We start from the raw sequence: 24,384 nt of genomic DNA on the forward strand, positions 1-24,384 counted from the left end.
GATAAAACCAATGTGATATGGATATGTGAGGACCAATGATTTTGGAATTGAAAAATGCAACCTAAGATAAGACCTAATAATGCAATGAAGACTTAAGAAAATAATATTAAACCTAAGTCCAAAATGAGGATGCTTGCAATGAATTGAACTAAAATGAAGGGTAATGACAATGTGTCCTAAGATCAAAGTTTGAACCTTGCAAAATCTATCCCTAAGTGACATGAATTTTGAAACAAGGATACGCCATGTTTTGATAAGCTATGTTTATAAAGTATTTTCAAGTGTTGGATGGATACTTTGAAACTCTTTGACCAAGTTTGACTTTTCTTTGAAACTTGTCTGGACAATTGTTTGGGTTTGATAACCAAAATTGATAATGACTTATTTTGAAAAATTGTTTTTGTTAATGTTTGTAAGGTTGGTTATGTCCTTTGTTTATGATTCACTTTTAACAAGCATGAAAGACAATATGTTTCTTGACTTTGATAAAAGACACTCATGCACATTATACAACAAATTCTAAGATTGGCAAGGACAATATTTGTTGGATTACAATTTGAGATTACTCTCAACTGCACCTACTCATTGGAAAAACAATTTGTTTTATAGGTCTTCAGATTGGGGGCATGCCTCATTGGAAAAAATATTTGTTTTCTTCCTCTACAATATCCTTTTGGTATCATGATGATATTTTATATTTAGCAGATTTCCTTTAGCGTGCATATTCATGTCAATTCATAAGCCTGCTAAAGTGGGGCCAAAATTTCAAGTTGATAATTGCATACCCCTTTATAATTTCACTCATAATTTTGTATCCACTTTAGTGTCCATTCCCCTAGCATTTGAGTAGGCTCATTTCAGCCCTTGCATCATCTTTTTCCCTCTCAGGATGGTCATGACACCTTTCAACAACTACCCTTCCACTTTAATTTCATGGTAGCCAAGTGTTTCTCTTGTCGCTTGTCATTTTCTAGCGTGATTTGTCTAGACACTAGCATATCGCATGGATGTCCTCATGTCGTGCATTCATTCCAAAATATCTTAATGTCTAAACGAATTTCCAACCTCTTCTTTCCCTCCTATTCTCTTATTTTAAATCCATATTTTCTCTTCTTTCAATCTCTCTAGTTCCTCCATACAATAGTCTCTAGTTTGCTACAACACTCTCAAGCTCTCACAATAATATTTTTCAAATATATAGGCTTTCTCAAGCCTCTTTGCTAATATCTTTCTATCATTCTATCTATCTTGTCTTTGAGGATCTGGGGATTTATCACATCCCCTATCTATTTAATTATTTTATCATTATAGTTATTTATCTTTTGATTTATCTATCTATTTGGGTTGTTCGTGGAGGTGGAAACACCCTAAGGGGGGTCTAACTAAGGTAGACCTCTAAACACAACCCCCAACATTTTCTCTCTTGCTTGTGTGTAGGTTTATAGTCATGGGAAGGAAACCATTTTGCAGGAGGCTTCAATCATGGACCGATTGTAAGCTTTCATCATCTTTTGTCACTTTATTTAAGTACTTTGTATTTTGTACTGTTGATTTAGTTTGTTATTATATCATTCATGTTTTAGTTCTATCAGATCTATTTCTCTCATACAAATTTTATCTTTTGTCCGTACAAGATGACAGCTTGTTGTGCTAGTGTCTCAGTTTCGTATGATAGTCCCCTATACAGAGACTCAATAGAGTCATCTGGGATTCTCATTTAGAGAACAAAATATTTTCCATAACAAAAAACAACTATAGCAACATGAAACTATGAACCATTAAGGAACTGCCCTAAGACAAGCATGGCCCCAACAAAACAAACAGTTGTACAACAAAAGACAAACAAGAAGAACTATCAAAGAGGTTTGGAGCCAAACTAAACAACAGAACTTTGCAATGAAGTTTGAACTCCATGGACTAATTTAAGTTTTCTCAACCAAAGGTGAAGATTTGAAGATATATTTTTATCCTTAAGGGAGGATCCCCTCACTTCTCAATAGAAACCACAACAACAAGACTAAAATATTTACCTAAAATCAAAGAAGAACCATGAAGTGAAGGACTTACAAAAAATTGTGTTGCCATTAGGGAATGCCACTTAGATATTCTTGTGAGACTTAAACCAAAGATGCCTAGATCATTTCCTTCATTACTATTCACCAAGTTCCTAGTTTTGGAAAAAGTATGGAGCTTATCTTTGAAATGTGCACACAAGGGTGGAGAATGTCCAACTCTATGGGAATGAGAAAAAACCAATGAGGAAGACTCATAGTGGGATACCTACTCCTAGGCAACCAACATCGAGTGAAGATCAAGAGTGTTTGGTAATAGCTCTCCAATATCTACACAAACATAAAATCTAGAAAAATCGGCTGATTCATGTCTTCTGTGACCTTATACATAGCTAGAAATGAACCAAGAGAATTGAAAATAACTCTTAAGATCTCTTCATCATTTCATTTTAAAGGGAGAATTAGTGTTAGTGTAGAATATTTTTTCTAGAATATTCTCTCTAGATAAATTGGATAGTTATTACAAAGTTGATCAAAGTTGCTTGCTTTATAATAATGCAAGCAAGGAGGCAATAGATGTAGTCCTTAGTGAAGAAGGACAACCAGTGGTATTATTTTAAGAGAAGTTGAATGAGGCTAAGAAAAGGTATTCAACCTATTATTTGGAGCTCTATGCAATGGTGCAAGCACTCAAAAAGTAGCGCCATTACCTTCTTTCAATGGAGTTCATTGTTTATACTGATAACCATTCATTGAGTTTTCTTGATGGACAGGATAAGTTGAATTAAACGCACATCAAGCAGGTTGAACAAGTCCAACCTTACACCTTCAACATCAAACATAAGAAGGGTGTGTCTAACAAGGTTGAGGATGCTTTGAGTAGAAGAACCCTCACTATCAAAGAAATTCAGTTGCAAAGCATTGGTGTTGATTCTCTTAAATCCGTGCACAAGGAAGATAAAGATTTTAAAGATACATATGAAGTATGTACTAAGTTTGCTGACTCTTTTCATGTTGAGTTTCCTGATTTCATGATGTAGGATAGATTTATCTTCAAGAGGCATCAACTATGCATTTCTCAATGCTCTATGAGGGAGAATATCATTAGGGAAAGCACAATGGAAACCTTGGAGCAGGTATCAAGGTTTTACTTTTGGCCTAAGATGCAAGAAGAAGTAAGAAGAATTGTTCAACATTGTCCTATTTATCAAAGGGGAAAATGTGTTTCAACTAATGCTGGATTATATTAGCCTTACCAATTCCTACTAGGCCTTGGGAAAGCCTTAGTATGGATTTTGTCCTTGGTTTGCCTAAAAATCCTAGGGGGTTTGATAATGTCTTTGTAGTTTTTGGTAGGTTTAGTAAGATGGCTCATTTTGTACTATGTAAATGCACAAATGATGCATCTCATATTGCAGGTTTTTTTTACAAAGAGGTTATAAGGATACATAGTTTGCCTCTCAATATTGTCACTAATAGAGACTCCAAGTTTGTGGGTCATTTTTGGAGGACTCTCTCAAAGAAATTGGGTACCAATCTCTCATTTTCTTCAGCATACCACCCTTAGACTGATGGAGAAACTGAGGTGGTTAATAGATCTCTTGGCAATATCCTTAGATGCCTTACCAATCATCATGGACAAGGTTGGGCCTTGGTGATTGGACAAGTTGAATATGCATACAATGATTCAACCAATTGGAGTACACAGAGAAATCAATTTAAAGTTATGTATGGATTACATCCTAGAGGGATACTTGAACTCAGAGATCTTGGAGGCATGGACAAAAGGAGTGTGCAAGGAGAAGGCTTTGCCATCACTATGAAGGAGATCGATGATCAAGTTAATGTTTCACTTCAACAAAGTGCTGATAAGTGAAAACTCAGAGCAAATATTAAGAGGAGAGTTGTTCAGTTCAAGGTAGGTGAATTGGTGATGGCCTACCTAAGGAAAGAGAGACTAGGGCCAACCCTCCAAACTACTCATCAAGAAAATAGGTCCTCTCCGGGTGGTTCATAAAATTGGCAACAATGCATATGAAGATGAATTTCCACCAAATTTCAGAATATCTCCCATTTCAATGTGTGTGATCTAGCAGCTTTCAATTCCTTATAAAGGATAATATTATAAAGCAGGCAAAAAGTTGATCAAAGTTGCTTGCTTTATAATAAGATGGTAGTTTAATGAATTAAAAATGTTAATAAATGAACACCTAAAGAGTTATTATAGTGATGTCTACTTAGACAACTAGTAAAATATATTTGAACGATGAAATCATATATTAGTAAAAATTTAAGGATCTAATACATATGTACATATATCTATAATTATACTTTTAATAAGTCACATCAACGATAAACCTAATATTTTGTTGACAAATGAGTTTAGTTTGATTTTTCTTTTGCGCTTTCAATTTGAAGTTATTTTATATATCTAAAATATTAAGTAGTTGTCAAAATTATAGAAAAAGTTAACATTTTTTTATTAAAGCACTTATACTATTACACTTTACTTCTTATAGTCATTGTAAAATAGCTCCACCATTCTTTAGAGTCAGTAAATATGATATGTTTAATACTAAGTATATTTTGTTACTAAGCATCTCCCATTTTGACATCTCAAATAGCCATTAATAAATTAAAAGTTAAGATTTAAAAAAATTTAAAACTAGTATACTTATATTTCAAAAATATATGTAAAATATGTCGATATCTTATATTAGTAGAAGATACTCATTGTAAAATAAATGTTCTTACTAAACACCAAGAATACAAATCCATTAAACTGCTGCATGCAAAAAGTTGTGAATCCAGATAGAGACAAGTGGTGAGGGTTCTATTTTATTTGGGGTAATAAATTCAGACCTCCACAAAAACTGAACCATAACGTATTTCATAACAAAACAAACTAACTCACCCATACAAAAGCATTGAAATTTCATCAATAAAAATCATGGATTAATCTATTACGCGTTAGATTATGGAGCATTCCTGGTTTCGTAAGAATTTTTAAGTTGTTAATGAAAAGAGAGGTAAGTATAAGTGAGAAATTTGAGTAATCACTTATTTTAAGTTTTGATTTGTTTAGTGAGTCATTTTAAATGGTGATAATATGAATTTTATTGGAGTAGTGAATATGATTTCAGATCAGTCATCTAATCAAATCAAAGTATAAGGTGTGTTCTTTAACAGAGATCAATTAAGTTTGGCTTAAACAATACATTCTAAATGTTGACTCACTTAGGTAGCTCATTTGAAATCATGTTTATTTGACAATAATATGTGGACACTAATAGGTGGGTTTTGTTGGAGAAATGAGCATGATTTAGATGAGCTACCTAACCACGTCAAAATTTAGAATGTATTGTTTAAGCACGACAAAGTATTGAAGTTTGATCCTATTAGTTTAAAAATCTGTCTTTTAATTTCAAAATTCGTTAAATGAATGTAAATGATTTTATGTTGATGATCACTGATATGAAAATATCTTTATTTATTTAAAAACTTAAAGTGATTCACTTATATGTGCAAATGCAAATGATTTTTAGTCAAATTATTTAAATGTTTACATTATAAATGTTGACTCGCTTAGGTAGCTCATTTGAAATCATGTTTATTTGACAATAATATGTGGACAAAGGTGTGTTCTTTAACAGAGATCAATTAAGTTTGGCTTAAACAATACATTCTAAATGTTGACTCGCTTAGGTAGCTCATTTGGAATCATGTTTATTTGACAATAATATCTAGACACTAATAGGTGGGTTTTTTTGGAGAAATGAGCATGATTTAGATGAGCTACCTAACCACGTCAAAATTTAGAATGTATTGTTTAAGCATGACAAAGTATTGAAGTTTGATCCTATTAGTTTAAAAATCTGTCTTTTAATTTCAAAATTTGTTAAATGAATGTAAATGATTTTATGTTGATGATCACTGATATGAAAATATCTTTATTTATTTAAAAACTTAAAGTGATTCACTTATATGTGCAAATGCAAATGATTTTTAGTCAACTTATTTAAAAGTTTACATTATAAATTCTAAAAACCAAAAAATATTATTTAAAGTTAGAGAATTTAGTCTCTTCTCAAAGAATTGAGTTTGTTTAGATGCAAATTAGGTTTAAAGTCTTGTCAATGGTTTGAATTAAGTTCTTGTTGATTTCAAACATAAATTTTTATCAATTTTTTCTTTTTCCACCTTTTTTTTTTTTTGACAAATGAAGATTTTTAGTGTATTATAATTGTAATGTAGATCTAAAATTTATCTAATAATTAATTTCTTATTTATATGAAAAATTAGGTATTTATTTAAATAATTAATATGTTAATCACAATGTTTTGATTAGCTAAGTTTTTTATTAGTAACATCTTTTTTCTTTTTTTTTAAAATTAAATATATGAATATTTTAATCACCATGTAATGAGAAGAAAAAGTAAATTTATATGAATGTATTTCATAGGATCTTCTTTTTTGAAAATTAAGTTTTCATAAATATGTACTAATATATAATTTGATGATTTGTTTTAGAAAATTCAATTGAAAAATTTAATGGAAAATTTAAACACAAGTCTTCTAATGCATTTGAGATAATCAGTTCAAGTTTTGATATATCACCTTTGATTATTGGGGATGATGAAGAAAGGGAAAATTCAATTTTGAGTTTCACATCAAATGAACCTATAATTAGTATTGTTAAAAAGCTTGGGAAGACTGGGAAGGAGTGGAAATTGACAACCACAAAGACACATTGTACAATGAATTTAAAGAGAAAGGAAGCTGATAAGAAAAGGAATATGGAGAATAAAGTTATGATAAATGAAGTAGGGCCATCATTGTTCAAAATAGAGGTGAGTAGAAAAAGTGGAGATTCATTAGAATATCAACATTTTTATGATCAAGAATTAAAGCCTATGATTAAAGAAAAAAAATTTACACCTAAAGGTGATGATGTACAAAACTCATTATTGAATAAATTAAAATTTAAATAAAATTGAAAATTCCACTTAATTTATTTCTCATTGAAAAACCCATTTTGTAAATTACACATGACTAGATAAAAAATGTATTTCAAATAGATGAAGACAATCTATGTACACAACCAAGAATGTAGATAAAAAATTTCTCCCCAAATGTGATACCAATTATAGGACCATACTTCAGACATGAAAACTATAAATATAGTGATAAATGATATTTTAAAGACAATTAAAACAATTGAATTTCATAATGTAATACAATATTTGGTTTTAATATGATATGTAAGTAATTATAGAAACTAAGGTAGTAATAATTAATGTAAAAGAAACAATGTATTAAAATTAGTTGTAAAGTAGTCAAACAATTAACTACCAAATATTGACCTTAATTTTATGGGTCGTATAATCAAAATTTACAATATAATGTAATAAATACATTTGAGTCTAACCTAATAAATTAAATAAAGAACTCATTTATGCATTTAAAACCCTATAATTTATATTATATTTTCATCTAATCGCATTCCTAAATGTACCTTTATTATGATTCTAGTTTGATATTACTAATCTTATATATTATAGATAATCTTAAGTATAATTTGTTTAATACAATAATTTGTATTAGTTAAGATGATGAGGTATGTCCCTACATAATTAATTCTCCAAATAATAGTGAGGACTCTCTTCCATATTATCATATCATATCATGTTTAGTACATATGTTATCATTTGATATTTGGAGGTCACCTCCTCAAAGTGTTCTATGTTTCTTATTTCAAACAAATATCATAGCAAGTGATAAGTGATATGAGAGCTATGATTGGGGCCAAGATTTTGGTTTCCATTGTAACTTTCAAAATATTGCAATACATTTGCTTTTTTTTTATGTTTTGAGGAATGTGATAGATAAATGTTTAGAAACAACAAGATAATTTCAAGGTAAGTTTTAAAAAATTTATGGTTATCTTATTATTTTTCATAAAATTTCTTTATAGATTAGAATTTTTTGATTTATTGAAATAAAAATTACTTTTTTGAAAAGATTTTAATAAATGAGAGAATGTTATATATTTGTAATATACTATTGATAATCAATTAGATATCATAATTTAGTTGTCAAACTATAGTCAATATTCATTAAATTTTCATTAAATGCTATAAGTTTTGAATAATTTTTTAAAATTTACAATTTTAGAAAGCATATTAAAAGTTAGGTAAATTAATTGTTAATATATTCCTTAATTTAATGGTAAAAGATTGGGTGAAAACTTAAACTCAAATTCTCTTAAAACAAGTAATTTTCCTATCTTAATAGATATTAAAATAAAAACATAATTGAAGCCATATCATCTTTAGGATTTGAGGACCTTTCTATCCATACAAAATTCAAGGACCCATTTTATTTTCAACATTTACCATCACTAAAATTTGAATTGAATTTTAAATTAAATTTAAGGAAAATAATCTTTCACAAATTATATAACATTTATAAATAAAATTGTATTTAACATAAAATGAAAACATCATTTGAAAAATTAAATTTTTAAATTTCTTCCATAAAACTAATAAATATCCTTTTTAAGAGAACTAAGAAAAATTCAAGGAAAATGGAGTAAAATGCAGTTTTAGACTGATAAGGCTTTGGACCAATCTTACACATCTTGGAGCCTTATGGCTTATTGCATTGTCTTAGGGCCACCATGGATCAACATGGATAAGCACACATCCTACCACAAAACATCACCATGGAACACCACACATCCAAATGATGCAAACATGCATCCTAGTGCCCCTGCATCATACTGCTCGGGACAGGAAAACTTAAGTCCCTTGAGTTGCTAGCCGGGTGATTGTGGTTCCATGCTTGATGTTATCACCTTGAGACATCCATCTAGCTTCAGATTCAGGAAGCCCCTTCCATTTTACCAAGTAGTCCTTATACACTCCTTTTCTGGTTTGTTTGACCACCTTGGAGTCAAGAATGCAATCCAATTCTAATGGCTTGATAGGTAGTAGATCCTTCATCCAATCTACATCCTCTTCTACAAGAGATGAGTCAGGTGCTACATCAGTCAAAGACCCCTTGAAATTTGTTAGATCATGCACATTGAATTTTGGTATTTTGGATATGTTGATATGATTTTGTCATTGATGTCAACACTTGTCATCACTTGTCAACACTTATCAGCACTTGGATATTTTGGCTATGTTCACTGCTAAAATAGAGACTTATGCAAGACATTGGTATTTGGTTCACCGACAGACTATATTGTTCACATTATTCGATCACTTGGTTTTGGCAATTCGGTTAACTATTTATTCAGGTTTGCATATTTGCCGTTACCAGCAAATAGGTCTAGGATAAGCACCGACAGTCATATTTATTCCAGACCAACACGACATATTATGGGGATGATTTATTATTATTGTAAATGCATTGAGCTGACATCATTCATAGATATTGATTTGTTTGTAATTAATTTTATTGTAAGTGAGCTGACCTATTCAATAGGTCTTAGGGTATGGTATATATTTAAGATCTTATTTGTAAAGATCATAGTAAGATGGGATTTTGAATGTGAAAAGGATTGCAATAAGATATATGCAAAAATAAGTAGAGCTATAGATGCATATATCATTTGAATGTTGAAGGAGGGTTTTTGTGAAGGAAATCAGAACTTAACCAGTACTAAATCCAACATATGAAGATGCTATTTTGTGTAGTACATTATCATTGGATTTAACCATCCAATTGTAGTCAGTGTAACTCTCATTTTGTGATTGAGCAGTGAGCTTTAGGGAGCTGGCCTTTCTGCATGTACAGAATCCATATTGTAAACACATACTATCTGCAGTAGTATCATTTGATTATGGGTAAGGCTTCCCATCATGGTTTTTACCCTTACAAGGTTTCAACATACAAATAATGGTGTTATGTGTTTTGGATGTTATTGTCTTTCTATTTCATGCATTAATCTTTACCGGTACTGCAATTAACTATTAAGACTGTCTACCGACATAAAGTTTGGTTTACCGGTATTGAACATTAAGTTTTGGTTAAGTTAATTTTGATGGAATTTATTGGAAAAGTGATTCAGCTCCCCCCCCCCCTCTTAGTCATCTCCGGGACCTAACATTGAAGATGGGAGATATTCCCAAATCTAGTGAAATTTCAACTTCATATGCATTGTTGCTAAATTTGTGAACCACTCGGAGATGACCTATTTTCTTCATGAGTAATTTGGAGGGTTGGCCCTTGGGTAGTCTCTCTTTCCTTAGGTAGGCCATCACCAATTACCCTACCTTGAAATAAACATATCTCCTCTTAATATCTACTTTGAGTTTGTACTTATCAGCACTTTTTTGAAGTGAAAGATTAACTTGATCATCAATTTCCTTCATAATGCTGGCAAAGTCTTCTCCTTGGGCACTCCTTTTGTCCATGCCTCCAAGATCTTTGAGTTCAAGTATCCCTCTAGGATGTAATCCATACACAACCTCAAATGGACTCTTCCCTCTACTCCTATTGACTGAATCATTATATGCATATTTAGCTTGTCCAATCACCAAGTCTCAACCTTGTCCATGCTACTTGGTAAGGAATCTAAGGAGATTTCCAAGAGATCTATTAACCACCTCAGTTTATCCAATAGTTTGAGGTTGGTATGCTGAATAAAATCACACATTGGTACCTAACTTCTTCCAAAGAGTCCTCTAAAAATGACCCACAAACTTGGAGTCTTTATCATTGACAATATTGAGAGGCAAACCATGTATCCTTATAGCCTCTTTAAAAAACAAACCGGCAATATGAGATGCATCATTTGTTCATTTACATGGCAGAAAATGAGCCATCTTACTGAACCTATCAAAAATTACAATGACATTATGAAACACCCTAGGAGTTTTGGGGAAACCAAGGACAAAATCCATAGTAAGGCTTTCCAAAGGCCTAGTAGGAATCGGTAAAGGCTGATATAATCTAGCATTAGTTTTTAACACCTTTTTCCCTTTGATAAATAGGATAATTGTCAACAATTCTTCTTACTTTTGCTTGCATCTTAGGCCAAAAGTAAAAGCTTGATACTTGCTCCAAGGTCTTATCCAAACCAAAATGACCTCCAAAGCTGCCATTGTGCTTTTCCCTAATGATATTCTCCCTCATAGATCATTGAGGAATGCATAGTTGATGCCCCTTGAGGAGAAATCCATCCTACAACATGAAATCAAGAAACTCAACATGAAAAGAGTCACAAAACTTATTACATACTTCAGATGCATCTTTAAAATATTCATCTTCCTTGTGCATGGCTTTAAGAGAATCAATACCAATGCTTTGCAACTGAATTTCTTCAACAGTGAGGGTTATTCTACTCATAGCATCTACAACCTTGTTAGACACACCCTTCTTATGTTTGATGGTGAAGGTGAGAGGTTGGAGTTGTTCAACCCACTTGATGTGTCTTTGATTCAACTTCTCTTGTCCATTAAGAAAACTCAATGCATGGTTATCAGTATAAACAATGAACTCCTTTAGAAGAAGGTAATGGCACGACTTTTTTAGTGCTTGCACCATTGTATAGATCTCTAAATCATAGGTTTAATGCATTTTCTTAGCCTCATTCAACTTCTTTAAAAATAATGCGACAAGATGTCCTTCTTGACTAAGGACTACATCTATTGCCTACTTGCTTGCATGACATTCAACTGTAAAATATTGATCAAAGTTAGGGAGTGTCAAGGTGGGAAGTTCTGCAACCTTCCTCTTCAAAATCTCAAATCTTTTCAATTCCTTCTCTATCCATTCAAATCTACATTTGATTCCTCCTTTTATAGTGTCAAGAATAGGAGCACAAACATGACTAAAACCTTTGATGATTTTTTTATAAAAATAAGACAATCCATGAAAGCTCCTAACATCACCTATTGTCCTAGGTGTAGGACAATTTACAATAGCTTAAACCTTTGAAGGATCCATTTTCAAACCTCCATTAGAAACCACAAATGCTAGATACACCAATTTAGTTTTCATTAATTCACACTTCTCTAGATTGATTACCATTTTTTCTTCATGAAGCTTTCTCAAACCTGATCTAAATGCTTCAAATGTTCTTCCTTGGACCTTCTAAACATGAAGATGTCATCAAGACAAACAACAACAAATTTTCCAATAAAGTCAACCAATACCTCATTCATGAGGTGCATAAAGGTACTAGGTGCATTTGTGAGCCCAAATGGCATCACCGTCTACTCATATAAGCCCACATTTGTCTTAAATTTTATTTTCCACTCATCACTAGGTTTAATTCTGATCTTATGATAGCCTGATTTCATATTAATATTTCAAAAAGAGCATGGTCCCCCAAGATATTCCATTAGGCCTTTAATCCTAGGCATAGAAAACTGATACCTAACTGTGATCATGTTGATGGCCCTTGAATCGGTGCACATCCTCCATGTTCCATCTTTTTTTGGTGGCAACATAGTAGCTATAGAACATGTGCTCAAACTCTTCCTAATCAACCCCTTATCTAGAAGTTCTTGCACTTGTCTTGCTACCTCTTTATTCTGACTAGGAGTCATCTTGTAGGCAGTTTTTTTAGGCAAGGTTACATCATGGATTAGATCAATTTGATGACTGATATCTCTAATTGGAGGTAATTTATCAGACATGTGTTTGGCCACAATGTCATTTTATCTATCCATCATGACTTGTACTTCAATAGGAATCTCCTTCTTTTCACCATTTCTTGGTTTAGGTTCATCCCTTGGGTGCAAAACTAAAGCAAAACCTTGGGTCCCATCTTGCTTGAAGATCTCTTGAAACTCCTTACCACTAAGAAACATTCCATTTGGACTATCAATCTTCTATTCCCCTTTATTAGGTAAAGGATCCATCCTAAATTGTTTACCATTCTTGGTAATGATGTACGCATTATTCTCCCCATATGTTGTGCTTTGACATCATATTGCCAAGGGCAGCCTAATAATAGGTAACAAGCACCCATAGGTAGGATATCACACAATATTCTATCCTTATAATCCCTCATTTCAAAATCTAAACAATTTAGTTCATCTACCACTACATGTTGCCCCTTGTTAAGCCAAGAGACCCTATAAGGACTCACATGTGGTAAACTTTTCAATTTTAATTTCTCTATCATTTCAAAAGAAACAATATTCTCTATGAATTTGGAGTCAACATTTACCTTACAAACCTCATTATGAGACTTACAAGTGGTCTTGAAGAGTGACTTCCTTTCTAGAGGCTCCTTGTGTTGGGGTACCTTCAATAATGTCCTCCTTAGCATAAGACTATCTCCACTCAAGGTAGGACTTGCATTTCCCATTGGAGAATTGACACTTTGACTATCATCCTCTTACACAATTTTGTTCCCATGTGAACTAGTAGCTTTCTCAGGGCATCTACTAATGGGATGACCCACTTGGTTGCAATTGTAGCACTTGCCAGTGAAAACACCCAGACCTCTGCTTTGACTTCCTTGTCTATTGCTACCAAAAGGCCTCCTTCCACCTCTAAAGCCTCCATTCCTATTATTGGATTATACATTTGTTGGTATTTTTATTTTTTTGGGATTTTTCATATAGATTTCGTTAATGATATGTTGTCATTGATGTCAATTGAACTAGTAATGGTATTCATGGTATTGCTGATATTGTTGCTTTTTTTATATTGGCTAGTAACCATTAAGAAGAGATTTGTGGAAGATGTTGTAAACTAGTATGTTATGTTTGTGAGTTGAACAGGTAAACTAGTGTAAAGGGTTAAACCTTTCTTTAACCTTTCTATGCAATGTAACCGGTAAACCCTATTAGTTGTTAAACCCTAACAGATCAAGTTTGTTAGTTTATTATCTGATGAGCGGTAATGATAGAGACACGTGTGATCATTTTATGAGGATAAGTTCAGATTGTTTTGGCACATTTGTTTATTCACTAGGGAAGAAGAGAAATGGATTGCATCAAGTGCATAGCGCACGATGAGTTACAAAGTCTGATGAAGTGGTAATCAGGGAGTGGTTAGAATTATTATGAAGAATGTAAAGAGATTGTTATGATTTATAAATGGTCAAGATTGTACTAACTTGTTTGTAATCTCGATGATAAGAATTAAGTTTTTGTTCTGTTACCGACCTAATTGATTTGTATTTAAGGTCGATGAAGTTGTTTGTAAAATTTGTTGGCAAGATTGGCAGAAACCTTTTGAGTGTGTAGTTGCCTAACTAGTGGATGGATTTGCACTTTGAGTTAAGGAACATTGAAGCTTAAAAGGATCCGATCAAGTAAATGTAGTGCTATTCAGATAGATCAAGAATACCTGTTGTTTTCTAACAATTACAGAAAAAGTGAAATCCCTTAACTGAGTAAGCTCTAACAAGCTTGGTTACTTATTAAATCGACTAACAAGGTGGTCCATTAGCTTGGATTCTTAAATCCTCCAGCGAGGTTACTCCTAACAGGGTATTGTGCTTTTCATCAAGGCATATTTGTAAATCCATTAACCATTTGATTCCTAACCGGAATTAGTTCTTAACATGACTTATTGTAAAGCTCTAACAGGCTTGGCTCCTAACAGTGCGAACTTCAGAAGAGTTCAGATAGCTATCCTTGTGAGTCTCATCTCATCGTGGTTTTTACCTATTTGGATTTTCCACGTATAAACATTTGTGTCAAGTGGTGAATGTTTTAGTTGTTATGATCTTATTTGTTGATTTGATTAACTTTTAATAAGGCATGATAACTGGAAGCATTGAGAGATGAATATGTTGAGATATGATTAAGTATTGTTGATGTTTACAAGATTGGATTTCTTTACTATTAAGTTGTCATAACAGTAAAACCGGTTGATGTCAAGTGTTCTTATGATTATTGATCTTGACTATGATATGCTTACTTTGTATGATTGAATTTGAGTTTGGGAACTTTGTATCAGTTTTTCAGTATACTGATTCACCCACCCCTCTCAGTATTCTACTGGATACTTATTCTTTCAACATACCATCAACATTGGGCTCTTGTTGACTAGAATCACCAATTTTTGTTAGGAGTGTTCCTTCCTCCATTACCACCTCTACCTATGAAATTTATCCCTCCTCTCCTCCTTGTCTTATCTTCCACTCTTAATGCCAATTTAAAACACTTCTTTATAGTGTCCAGAGCCAAGATGCTTATCTCACCTTTAATGTTTTTCCTAAGCCCATTCAGGTATCTAGCCACCTTCTTCGCTTCCTCTTCATGCTTCCTTGATCTAAGGCTTAGTTTATGGAATTCTTCAGGGTATATACTCACATCTAACTCTATTTGTTTGAGATTTCATAGCTTCTTGTACATCTGCACCTCATAGTCTATTCTTAGGAATTAGCTCTTGATTTTGTTCCCCATCCTCTCCCAAGAGGATATCTTCTCCTTCCCTTCAATCACCCTTTGTTCTTGTAATACCGTCAACCACAAAAAGGTAGGCCCCTTGAGTCTAGATTTAGCCAAACTCACTCTCTTCTCCTCAGGAATTTCTTTGTATTTACAGTGGTTATTTAGTTCTTCTATCCATTCATGCACCTCTTCTCCATCCCTGCTACCACCATAGGTAGGTAAGCTCTCTACATTGTCTCTATTTATTGACTTTAAAGAATCAAAGAACATATTTTGATTAGGTGCCACCTTCTGAGCCTCTTTAGCAATATCCCCCTACTCCTCATTCTCTTTCTCTTCCACTAAGTCATCATCCCATGCTTTGTCCTTTTCTTTGGACTCTCTAGCCTCTTTGAGTTTCTCAACAAGCAATTCCTCTACCATCTTCTTGATGGCCTCTGGGTTTATTTCCTTAGGAGGCATTGTGTCTGCCTCTTCTCAAAATTCTATGTCTAACATACACTACTCCACTACAAGTATCAACTCTAATACCAATTCAGTGCAGAGGGTTTGGGGTTATACACAACTTGATTGGTTTCTCCCTTCAAATGGTCTTCAATAGTCACCATCCAATGGTGTATTATCTTCAGCCTTCCCAAGGCTTGGTATCCTTCCTAAGGATCACTCATAATAAGACAAATCCAAATTCACAAGGAGTCTTCTACTCCTATGGACTCAACCCCTCCAACCAAGAACACCTAAAAACCTTAAACCCTTAGCAAATAGCACCTTTTTATCAAGTGGTGAAGTATGACATTTGTGGATGAAAAAATATGTGAGACATGGAATTTTCATTGACTTGGACCTCTTAAATAGATTCCACCAGATCCCCAATATCGTTTACGCTTAGAGACCTAGTAAGGGCTACAAGCAATTAGGCCTCCTATTTGGGTTTTAGCACAATCACTTCCAATATTCCTTACCAACCCCTAGAATAAATCACATATTTGGATACCCTTTTAGGTTCCCTTATAAAATTCACACTTTGGCATCTAGTTTTTGACTTTAAGGGGTATGTCCAAATTACCCCTAATTAGGCTTCTTTAGTCAGTTTTGGAAGTTTGTCACCAAAAGTATTCACTAGTCATATTAGAATGAAGATTGGGAACTTTTCAAAGGTTTGTACATGTTCAAGGGTCCCTCTCATGCCAAATTTGTATACCCTTCATTCTATTATCCAAGGGTTTCATCCACTTCTTCTGCTACATAGGCTTGCCACATAAGGGATGTCAAACCTAGGGCATCATCTTAAAATTAGAAAATGACACTTCCTTCCCCGCAAAAACACTTTTAACATTTAATATACAAGACAATTAAACATTCACCAATTTTTCAGTCCATTCCCAAGATGGAATGTTGAATTCTGACCCTTTTTGCATCAAAATGCTGGTTTTACGGCTTTCTCAGGCCAATGATAAAGAAAATGCTCCGACTTTCAAAATAAGGAGTTTCAAGACCTCACACCAATGCCAAATGAAATATGATTCATAGTCTCAACTTTTCTTGGCCTTAATTCATGCCAATCATCCTTACAAATCTGTACAAAGTTCAGAAAACTCAAGGAAAATGGAGTAAAATATAGTTTTAGATTGAATTGGAAACAATAATTTCATTACCAACTTCTCCTAACCTGTTGGCATCGTTCCTCAAGATTATATCATGCCAATGAACTCCTAAAACTTCCCCCAATGTGTACATTTAACCAACTAACCATTGGGTAACCGAAAATGCAAAAACTTGTCAAAGTTGCTCATGACAACATTGCAACTTTTGACCATTATTACAATATATCTCTTTCCTTCACACCAAAAGGCCAAGAATGAACACACAAAATATCTAAGAATCCTAAACACCAAAAATACAAATAAAATGCCCATATAAGGCTTTGGACTAAATCTACACATCTTGGAGCATTATGGCTTATTGCATTGTCTTAGGACCACCATACACATCACCATGGATCAACATGGCTCAACACACATCCTACCACAAAATGTCACCATGGAACAACACAGATCCGAATGCTGCAAACATTTATCCTAGTGCCCCTGTAGTATAAGATGGCCAAAAAGCAAACAATGTGAGTAAAAAGAGGGAGGGAGGAGGCACAAGGATCGAGGAAGGATGACAAGGCTACCAAAAAGGAAGAATGAAAAGAACAAAATAAAAAAAAAGACAAAAAGAAAAAAAAAAGAATAATAAAATTAAATGAGAAACACTTGAAACAACAAATAAAAAGACCCATACCAACTAACATAAATCAAGATAACAATAAAATAAAGGAGATAATAAAAGGACCTTGAATAGGGGATGAAGGGATATAGGTACCTAAGATGGATGAAAGGGACAAAGATCTAGGTGCATGTTTGGATGTAGGTATAGTAGGCATACCAACATCTTGAGGAATGTCAGTAAGGCTATGACCATTAATGTTTTCTTTACCATAGAGGGGTTCTTTCTCATAAAGGTCTACCCCTTTACCTTTATAAATATTTTGACATATAGGATACTCTTTGCTTCGGGTAGAAACCATGAGTCCACTATGAGGTGGATATGATATGATGGGAATGATGGGATCGTGAGGTGGATCAGATTGGGCCAAAGTGGAGTAATGAATTATGCATGTAAGGGGTTCATGAACATCTTGCACCAACATGTTAGAATCATGAGGTGGATCAGGATCATAAGGGGGACTATGATCAACGATAGGCTCTTCATGATATGGAATGAGAGGAATAATGGGATCATCAAAGGAAATGAGATCTTCGGGTGTATATGGATAATTAGGGTATGGAGATGGAGGAACAAAGGAATCTTATGGAGGATTTAAAGGGATGATAGCATCTTATGGTGGACTTGAATTTGAAATGATACTTTGATCTTGACAATGAGGAAGATCATTGGATTCCTATTTAAAAGTACTCTACTCTTCAATTTCAATGGGATCGTCGAAAAGGATGGAAGGAATATCTTGATCATGCTTAGGAAATCAATTGTCAACAAGATTTGAAAAGGTGTCATGTTCCAAGATAGGAATAGGGGGGTCATCATGAGTTACTAGGAGGATGTGATCCTGGTCAACAATAGGATGGGATGATAATGTTTCAAGATCTTGACATTATCTATTTTAGAACTCATTTCTTAGTACTTTAAATCATCCTCTTGACATGGGGTATGAATTGGGATGTGCATAGGGGATTCTAGCAAGGAATCAATACTTTGACATGATAGAGATGGACTTTGAATGGGATCCTCTGAAATAGGTTTGATGAGAAATGAAGCACGCATAGTGTCATTGTGTGTAGCATTTGTGAAGCATGAAGGGGATGGGCATCATGAATTGGATTAGCTTAGCAATCCATTATGGATAGCCCTTGGGGATTTCAACCATGGGTGTATCATTTGATGAGAATGATATAGAAGGCTCTTGAAAATATTTGAAAGGTATAATAATAGATGCAACTAGAGAGTCAATTTTCTTACGGGGAAATGCACCATTTGTAGACATAGGTGCATGATTTTGATATTTCTTAGTAAATTCACTTAGTACTCTCTTTAAAGGTTGTGTTATAGAGCCACCTTTCTTTGGAGATTCATTTGAATCCTTGTAAGTTTTAGACATCGATAGGTTTGGATTTTGAACTTGTTTTGGGACTTCATGGAATTGGTCTGGCATGTTTGAAATGTGTCCTAGTGTGAGTTGCAACTTTTGTTTTTGAATTCCTGGTTGTAGTTGTTTATAGTGAGTTTGTTGTTGATATTTGACAGTTGGTTGGACCAATTGTTGATATTGTGTGTTTGGTTGAGCATATTATTGGAATTGCACCAATGATTGTGTTGGTTGAAAATGTTGGAGTATTTGTTGCATATGTTAGATCATTGGTTACATTGGTTGGAAATGTTAGACCATTGGTTGTGTATGTTGGATCATTGGTTGTTGATTTAATATCTAATTAAATGAAGTTTGATGAAACTATGATTTAATTGGGACTTGATCGAATGGAGTTTGATTAGAGACTTGGTTGAAATTTCTCCTTCTTGCTTAAATTATTTCATCATATCTATTTGAGAGATGGGAGATGGTATGTTCAATTGTTCGATGAGAGCTTTTACATCAATTGGCTCAAAATTTGGACTTAGACCTTGAAATTTTCAAAGCGTTTTCAAGATTTGGGATCTAATCTTTTGACTATTTTTCACTTTTTTATTCTATGATCTCTTTTAATTGAGATATTTTCTCCTCCAATTTTTGTATTTGAACACTTGTTTCATCATAAAATGCTTGATCGATATTTCCTTGTTGTTGGGTTGGATAGAATTGTGATTGCCTTGAATTAAAACTTGATTGCATTGTGTTATTAATTGAACCAATCATCGGTTGATATGTCAAACTTTGTTACATTGTAAGAGCTTGCAACCTTGTTTCAATAGACATGTCACTCTACAGTGCTACCAATGGAATCAACAAATGCAACCTAAAAGGAAAATAGTGCAATTTATGTTTTTGATCTTTTTTGAATTTTTGAAATTACAATTAAGTGCAATTATGTGAAACATTAGAAAATGATGATGTAACCTAGGGAAAGAATGCAACCAATGTTTTTGTTGTTTTTCAAGATTTGGTGAAAATTTGAACTGAACACCAAAAGATGCAACCTTGGGAAATTGATATAAAGTCAATACCTTAGAAGGAAAAGAGGACAAATGACAAAGGGACAATGTCTCACCTATACACTTGGATACTAAGCTAGGTTTGACAAAATGATATTGACAAAAGGGCAATTTTTTTCGGACAAGGTCAAGCCTCTCTAACAACAACTGAGGGTTTAATATAAAGTTTTGATTTTTGAAGTTTGGCAAAACCAATTTTTGAGACTATTATGCAAGTTGACTATGATAATGATAAGGACCCAAGGATATGATATAAATATGATAAGGTCTCAATATATTATATTGTCTAAGGATATTATATGATATGACAAAATAATATGAACCAAGCATATGAATGAAAAGGTTTGAAAATATTAACCTAAGACAAGACCTAGGGTTTTGACTATGCAATGATAAAACCAATGTGATATGGATATGTGAGGACCAATTATTTTGGAAATACAAAATGCAACCTAAGCTAAGACCTAATAATGCAATGAAGACTTAGGAAAATGATATTAAACCTAAGTCCAAAATGAGGATGCTTGCAATGAAATGGACTAAAATGAAGGGTAATCACAATGTGTCCTAAGACCAAAGTTTGAATCATGCGAAATCTAACCCTAAGTGACATTAGTTTTGAAAAAAGGATACCCCATGTTTTGATAAGCTATATTTATAAAATCTTTTCAAGTGTGGGATGGATACTTTGAAACTATTTGACCAGGTTTGACTTTTCTTTGAAACTTGTTTGGACAATTGTTTGGGTTTGATAACCAAAATTGATAATGACTGCTTTTGAAAAATTATTTTTGTTAATGTTTGTAAGGCTGGTTATGTCCTTTGTTTATGATTCACTTTTAACAAGCATGAAAGGCAAGATGTTTCTTGACTCTGATAAAAGACACTCATGCGCATTCTACAACAAATTCTAAGGCTAGCAAGGACAATATATGTTGGATTACAATTTGAGATTACTCTCAACTGCACCTACTCATAGCGGATATCCTAGGAACTTGGTAGCATTGGCTCCCCTCCACAACACTCACTTATTTGGGCATACAAAGCTCTGAATTCCTTAGGTCTTCACTTCCTAAGGAACTGCTATATCTACCATGATATGTGAAAGTGTAGGATATTTTCAAAGGTTCAACCTCCTACGCCAGCAACTAGAAATTTTTTATCTTTAAAAATGAATGGTTGTAGTCAAAATTGATCTTATCTATAGTGGCCTCCCTCCATAGCGAGGTTGGTCCTAGAGAGCACCTATTTATCTCTATCAGTAGTGGATTTACTTCACAGTAAGGTTGGTATTACTTATCTTTATTAGTAATAGATTTCCATAATATAAAGGTTGGTTCTACTGATCTTTTGGTAGTGGCTTTCCCTCATAGCAAGGTTAGTTATGGTTATCTTTGATCATCTAGAATAACACAACTTGCTAGGATGTGATCTATGTTTTTAACCATTATCATCTGCATAACCATTAGCTACAAAGTAAGCTAGTGTATAGGTCATGTACTATCTCTTCGACATCGATTGCTTCTCTAACCTTTGAGTGCATTCTTCTTTGAAGCAATTGATCCTTGCATTCTTCTCTCCTTTTAAGAATTACTCTATATGTGGTTTCTTGTATTTTGGGGACGATGCATAGTATTGAGACAACCTTTTACATCAAGGTCTCTTTCACTTTGTTGACTCAAAACTTTTATTTTTCTTGTTATGTGATTTCGTGTGATTGCTATCCATCTTCTTATCTATCTATCTATATATTTATCATGATCTAGCCTCGTCCTCTTGGGAATTTTCACTTTCTAACCTTTTCTTGTGTAGATGTTTCTATCTAATGCATTTATTTTGTAGGTCTTCAGATTGGGGGCATGCTTCATTGGCAAAAAGATTTGTCTTCTTCCTCTACAATATGCTTTTGGCATCATGATGATATTTAATATTTATCAGATTTCCTTTAGTGTGCACATTCATGTCAATTCATAAGCTCGCTAAAGTGGGGGCAAAATGTAGAGTTGATAATTGCATACCCCTTATAATTTCACTCATAATTTTGTATCCACTTTAGTGTCCACTCCCCTAGCATTTCAGTAGGCTCATTTCAGCCCTTGCATCATCTTTTTCCCCCTCAGGATGGTCATGACACCTTTCAACAACTACCCTTCCACTTTAGTTTCATGGTAGCCACATGTTTCTCTTGTCGCTTGTCATTTTCTAGTGTGATTTGTCTAGGCACTAGCGTATCGCATGGATGTCCTCATGTTGTGCATTCATTCCAAAATATCTTAATGTATAAATGGCTTTCCAGCCTCTTCTTTCCCTCCTATTCTCTTATTTTCAATCCATATTTTCTGTTCTTTTAATCTCTCTAGTTCCTCCATAAAATCTACCTAGTTCTCTTGGCTCTCACAAATTTATTGTTCTCTCTCTTGCTTGCTACAATAGTCTCTAGTTTGCCACAATTCTCTCAAGCTCTCACAATAATCTTTTATAAATCTCTAGGATTTCTCAAGCCTCTTTGGTAATATCTTTCTATCATTCTATCTATATTTTCTTTGAGGATCTAGGGATTTATCACATCCCCTATCTATTTAATTATTTTATCATTCTAGTTATTTATCTTTTGTTCTATCTATCTATTTGGGTTGTTCGTGGAGGTGGAAACACCCTAATAGGGGTCTAACTAAGGTAGACCTCTGACACAACCCCCAACATTTTCTCTCTTTCTTGAGTGCAAATTTATAGTCATGGGAAGGAAACCATTTTGTAGGAGGCTTCAATCATCGACCAATTGTAAGCTTTCCTCATATTTTCTCACTTTATTTAAGTATTTTGTATTTTGTACTATTGATTTAGTTTTTTATTATATCATTCATGTTTTAGTTCTATCAAATTTATTTCTCTCATACGAATTTTGTCTTTTGTTCCTACAAGAGGACAATGTGTTGCGCTAGTGTCTCAGTTTCGCATGCTCATCCCCTGGACATAGACTCAATAGAGTCATCTGGGATTCTCATTTGTAGACCAAAATATTTTGCGCAACAAAAAACAACAATAGCAACATGAAACTAAGAACCATTAAGGAACTATGCTAAGACAAGCATGCCCCAACAAAACAAACAGTTGTATAACAAAAGAGAAACAAGCAGCACTATCAAAAAGGTTTGAAGCCAAACTAAACAAAAGAACGTTGCGATGAAGTTTGATCTACATGGACTAATTTAAGTTTTCTCAACCAAAGGTGAAGATTTGAACATATATTTTTAGCCTTAAAGGAGGATCCCCTCACTTCTCAATAGAAACCAAAATAATAAGACTGAAATATTTACGTAAAATCAAAGAAAACCATGAAGTGAAGGACTCACAACAAATTGTCTTGCCATTAGGGAAGACCACTTAGATCTTCTTGTGAGACTTACACCAAAGAAGCCTAGTTCATTTCCTTCATGACTATTCACCAAAAAAGTATGGAGCTTATCTTTGAAATATGCGCACAAGGGTGGAGAATGTCCACCTCTATGGGAATGAGAACAAACCAATGAGGAAGACTCATAGTGGGATACCTATTCCTAGGCAACCAACATCAAGTGAAGATCAACTGTGTTTGGTAATAGCTCTCCAATATCCACACAAACATAAAATCTAGAAAAATTAGGAGATTCATGTCTTTTGTGACCTTATACATAGCTAGAAATGAACCAAGAGAATTGAAAATAACTATTAAGATCTCTTCATCATTTCATTTTAAAGGGAGAATTAGTGTTAGTGTAGAATATTTTTTCTAGAATATTCTTTCTAGATAAATTGGATAGTTATTACAAAGTTGATCAAAGTTGCTTACTTTATAATAATGCAAGCAAGGAGGTAATAGATGCAGTCCTTAGTGAAGAAGGACATCCAGTGGCATTATTTTCAGAGAAGTTGAATGAGGCTATGCAAAGGTATTAAACCTATTATTTGGAGCTCTATGCAATGGTGCAAGCACTCAAAAAGTGGCACTATTACCTTATTTCAAAGGAGTTCATTTTTTATACTAATAACCATTCATTGAGTTTTCTTAATGAACAGGATAAGTTGAATCAAAGGCACATCAAGCGAGTTGAACAACTCCAACCTTACACCTTCAGCATCAAATATAAGAAGGGTGTGTCTAACAAGGTTGAAGATGCTTTGAGTAGAAGAGCCCTCACTGTGGAAGAAATTTAGTTGCAACACATTGGTGTTGATTCTCTTAAATCCATGCACAAGTAGTGGTGTTGAGTTTCTTGATTTCATGTTGTAGGATGGATTTATCTTCAAGGGGC

The 24,384-nt window shown here is 33.6% G+C and overlaps 1 protein-coding gene across 1 annotated transcript in view; it reads left to right on the plus strand.

Moving 5' to 3' along the window:
- The window catches only part of LOC131074412 (CBL-interacting serine/threonine-protein kinase 15-like), a 57,098-nt gene extending 32,812 nt beyond the window's left edge, over positions 1 to 24,286 (plus strand). Inside the window, exons 2-3 of the mRNA XM_058011040.2 lie at positions 6,543 to 6,862; positions 24,149 to 24,286. Of these exons, the coding sequence (XP_057867023.2) occupies positions 6,543 to 6,862; positions 24,149 to 24,286 (458 nt within the window). The remainder of the gene's footprint in view (positions 1 to 6,542; positions 6,863 to 24,148) is intronic.
- Positions 24,287 to 24,384: the final 98 nt, after the last annotated feature.

Source organism: Cryptomeria japonica, chromosome 3, assembly GCF_030272615.1.
Source record: "Cryptomeria japonica chromosome 3, Sugi_1.0, whole genome shotgun sequence".
In the NCBI taxonomy this organism is placed as follows: domain Eukaryota; kingdom Viridiplantae; phylum Streptophyta; class Pinopsida; order Cupressales; family Cupressaceae; genus Cryptomeria; species Cryptomeria japonica.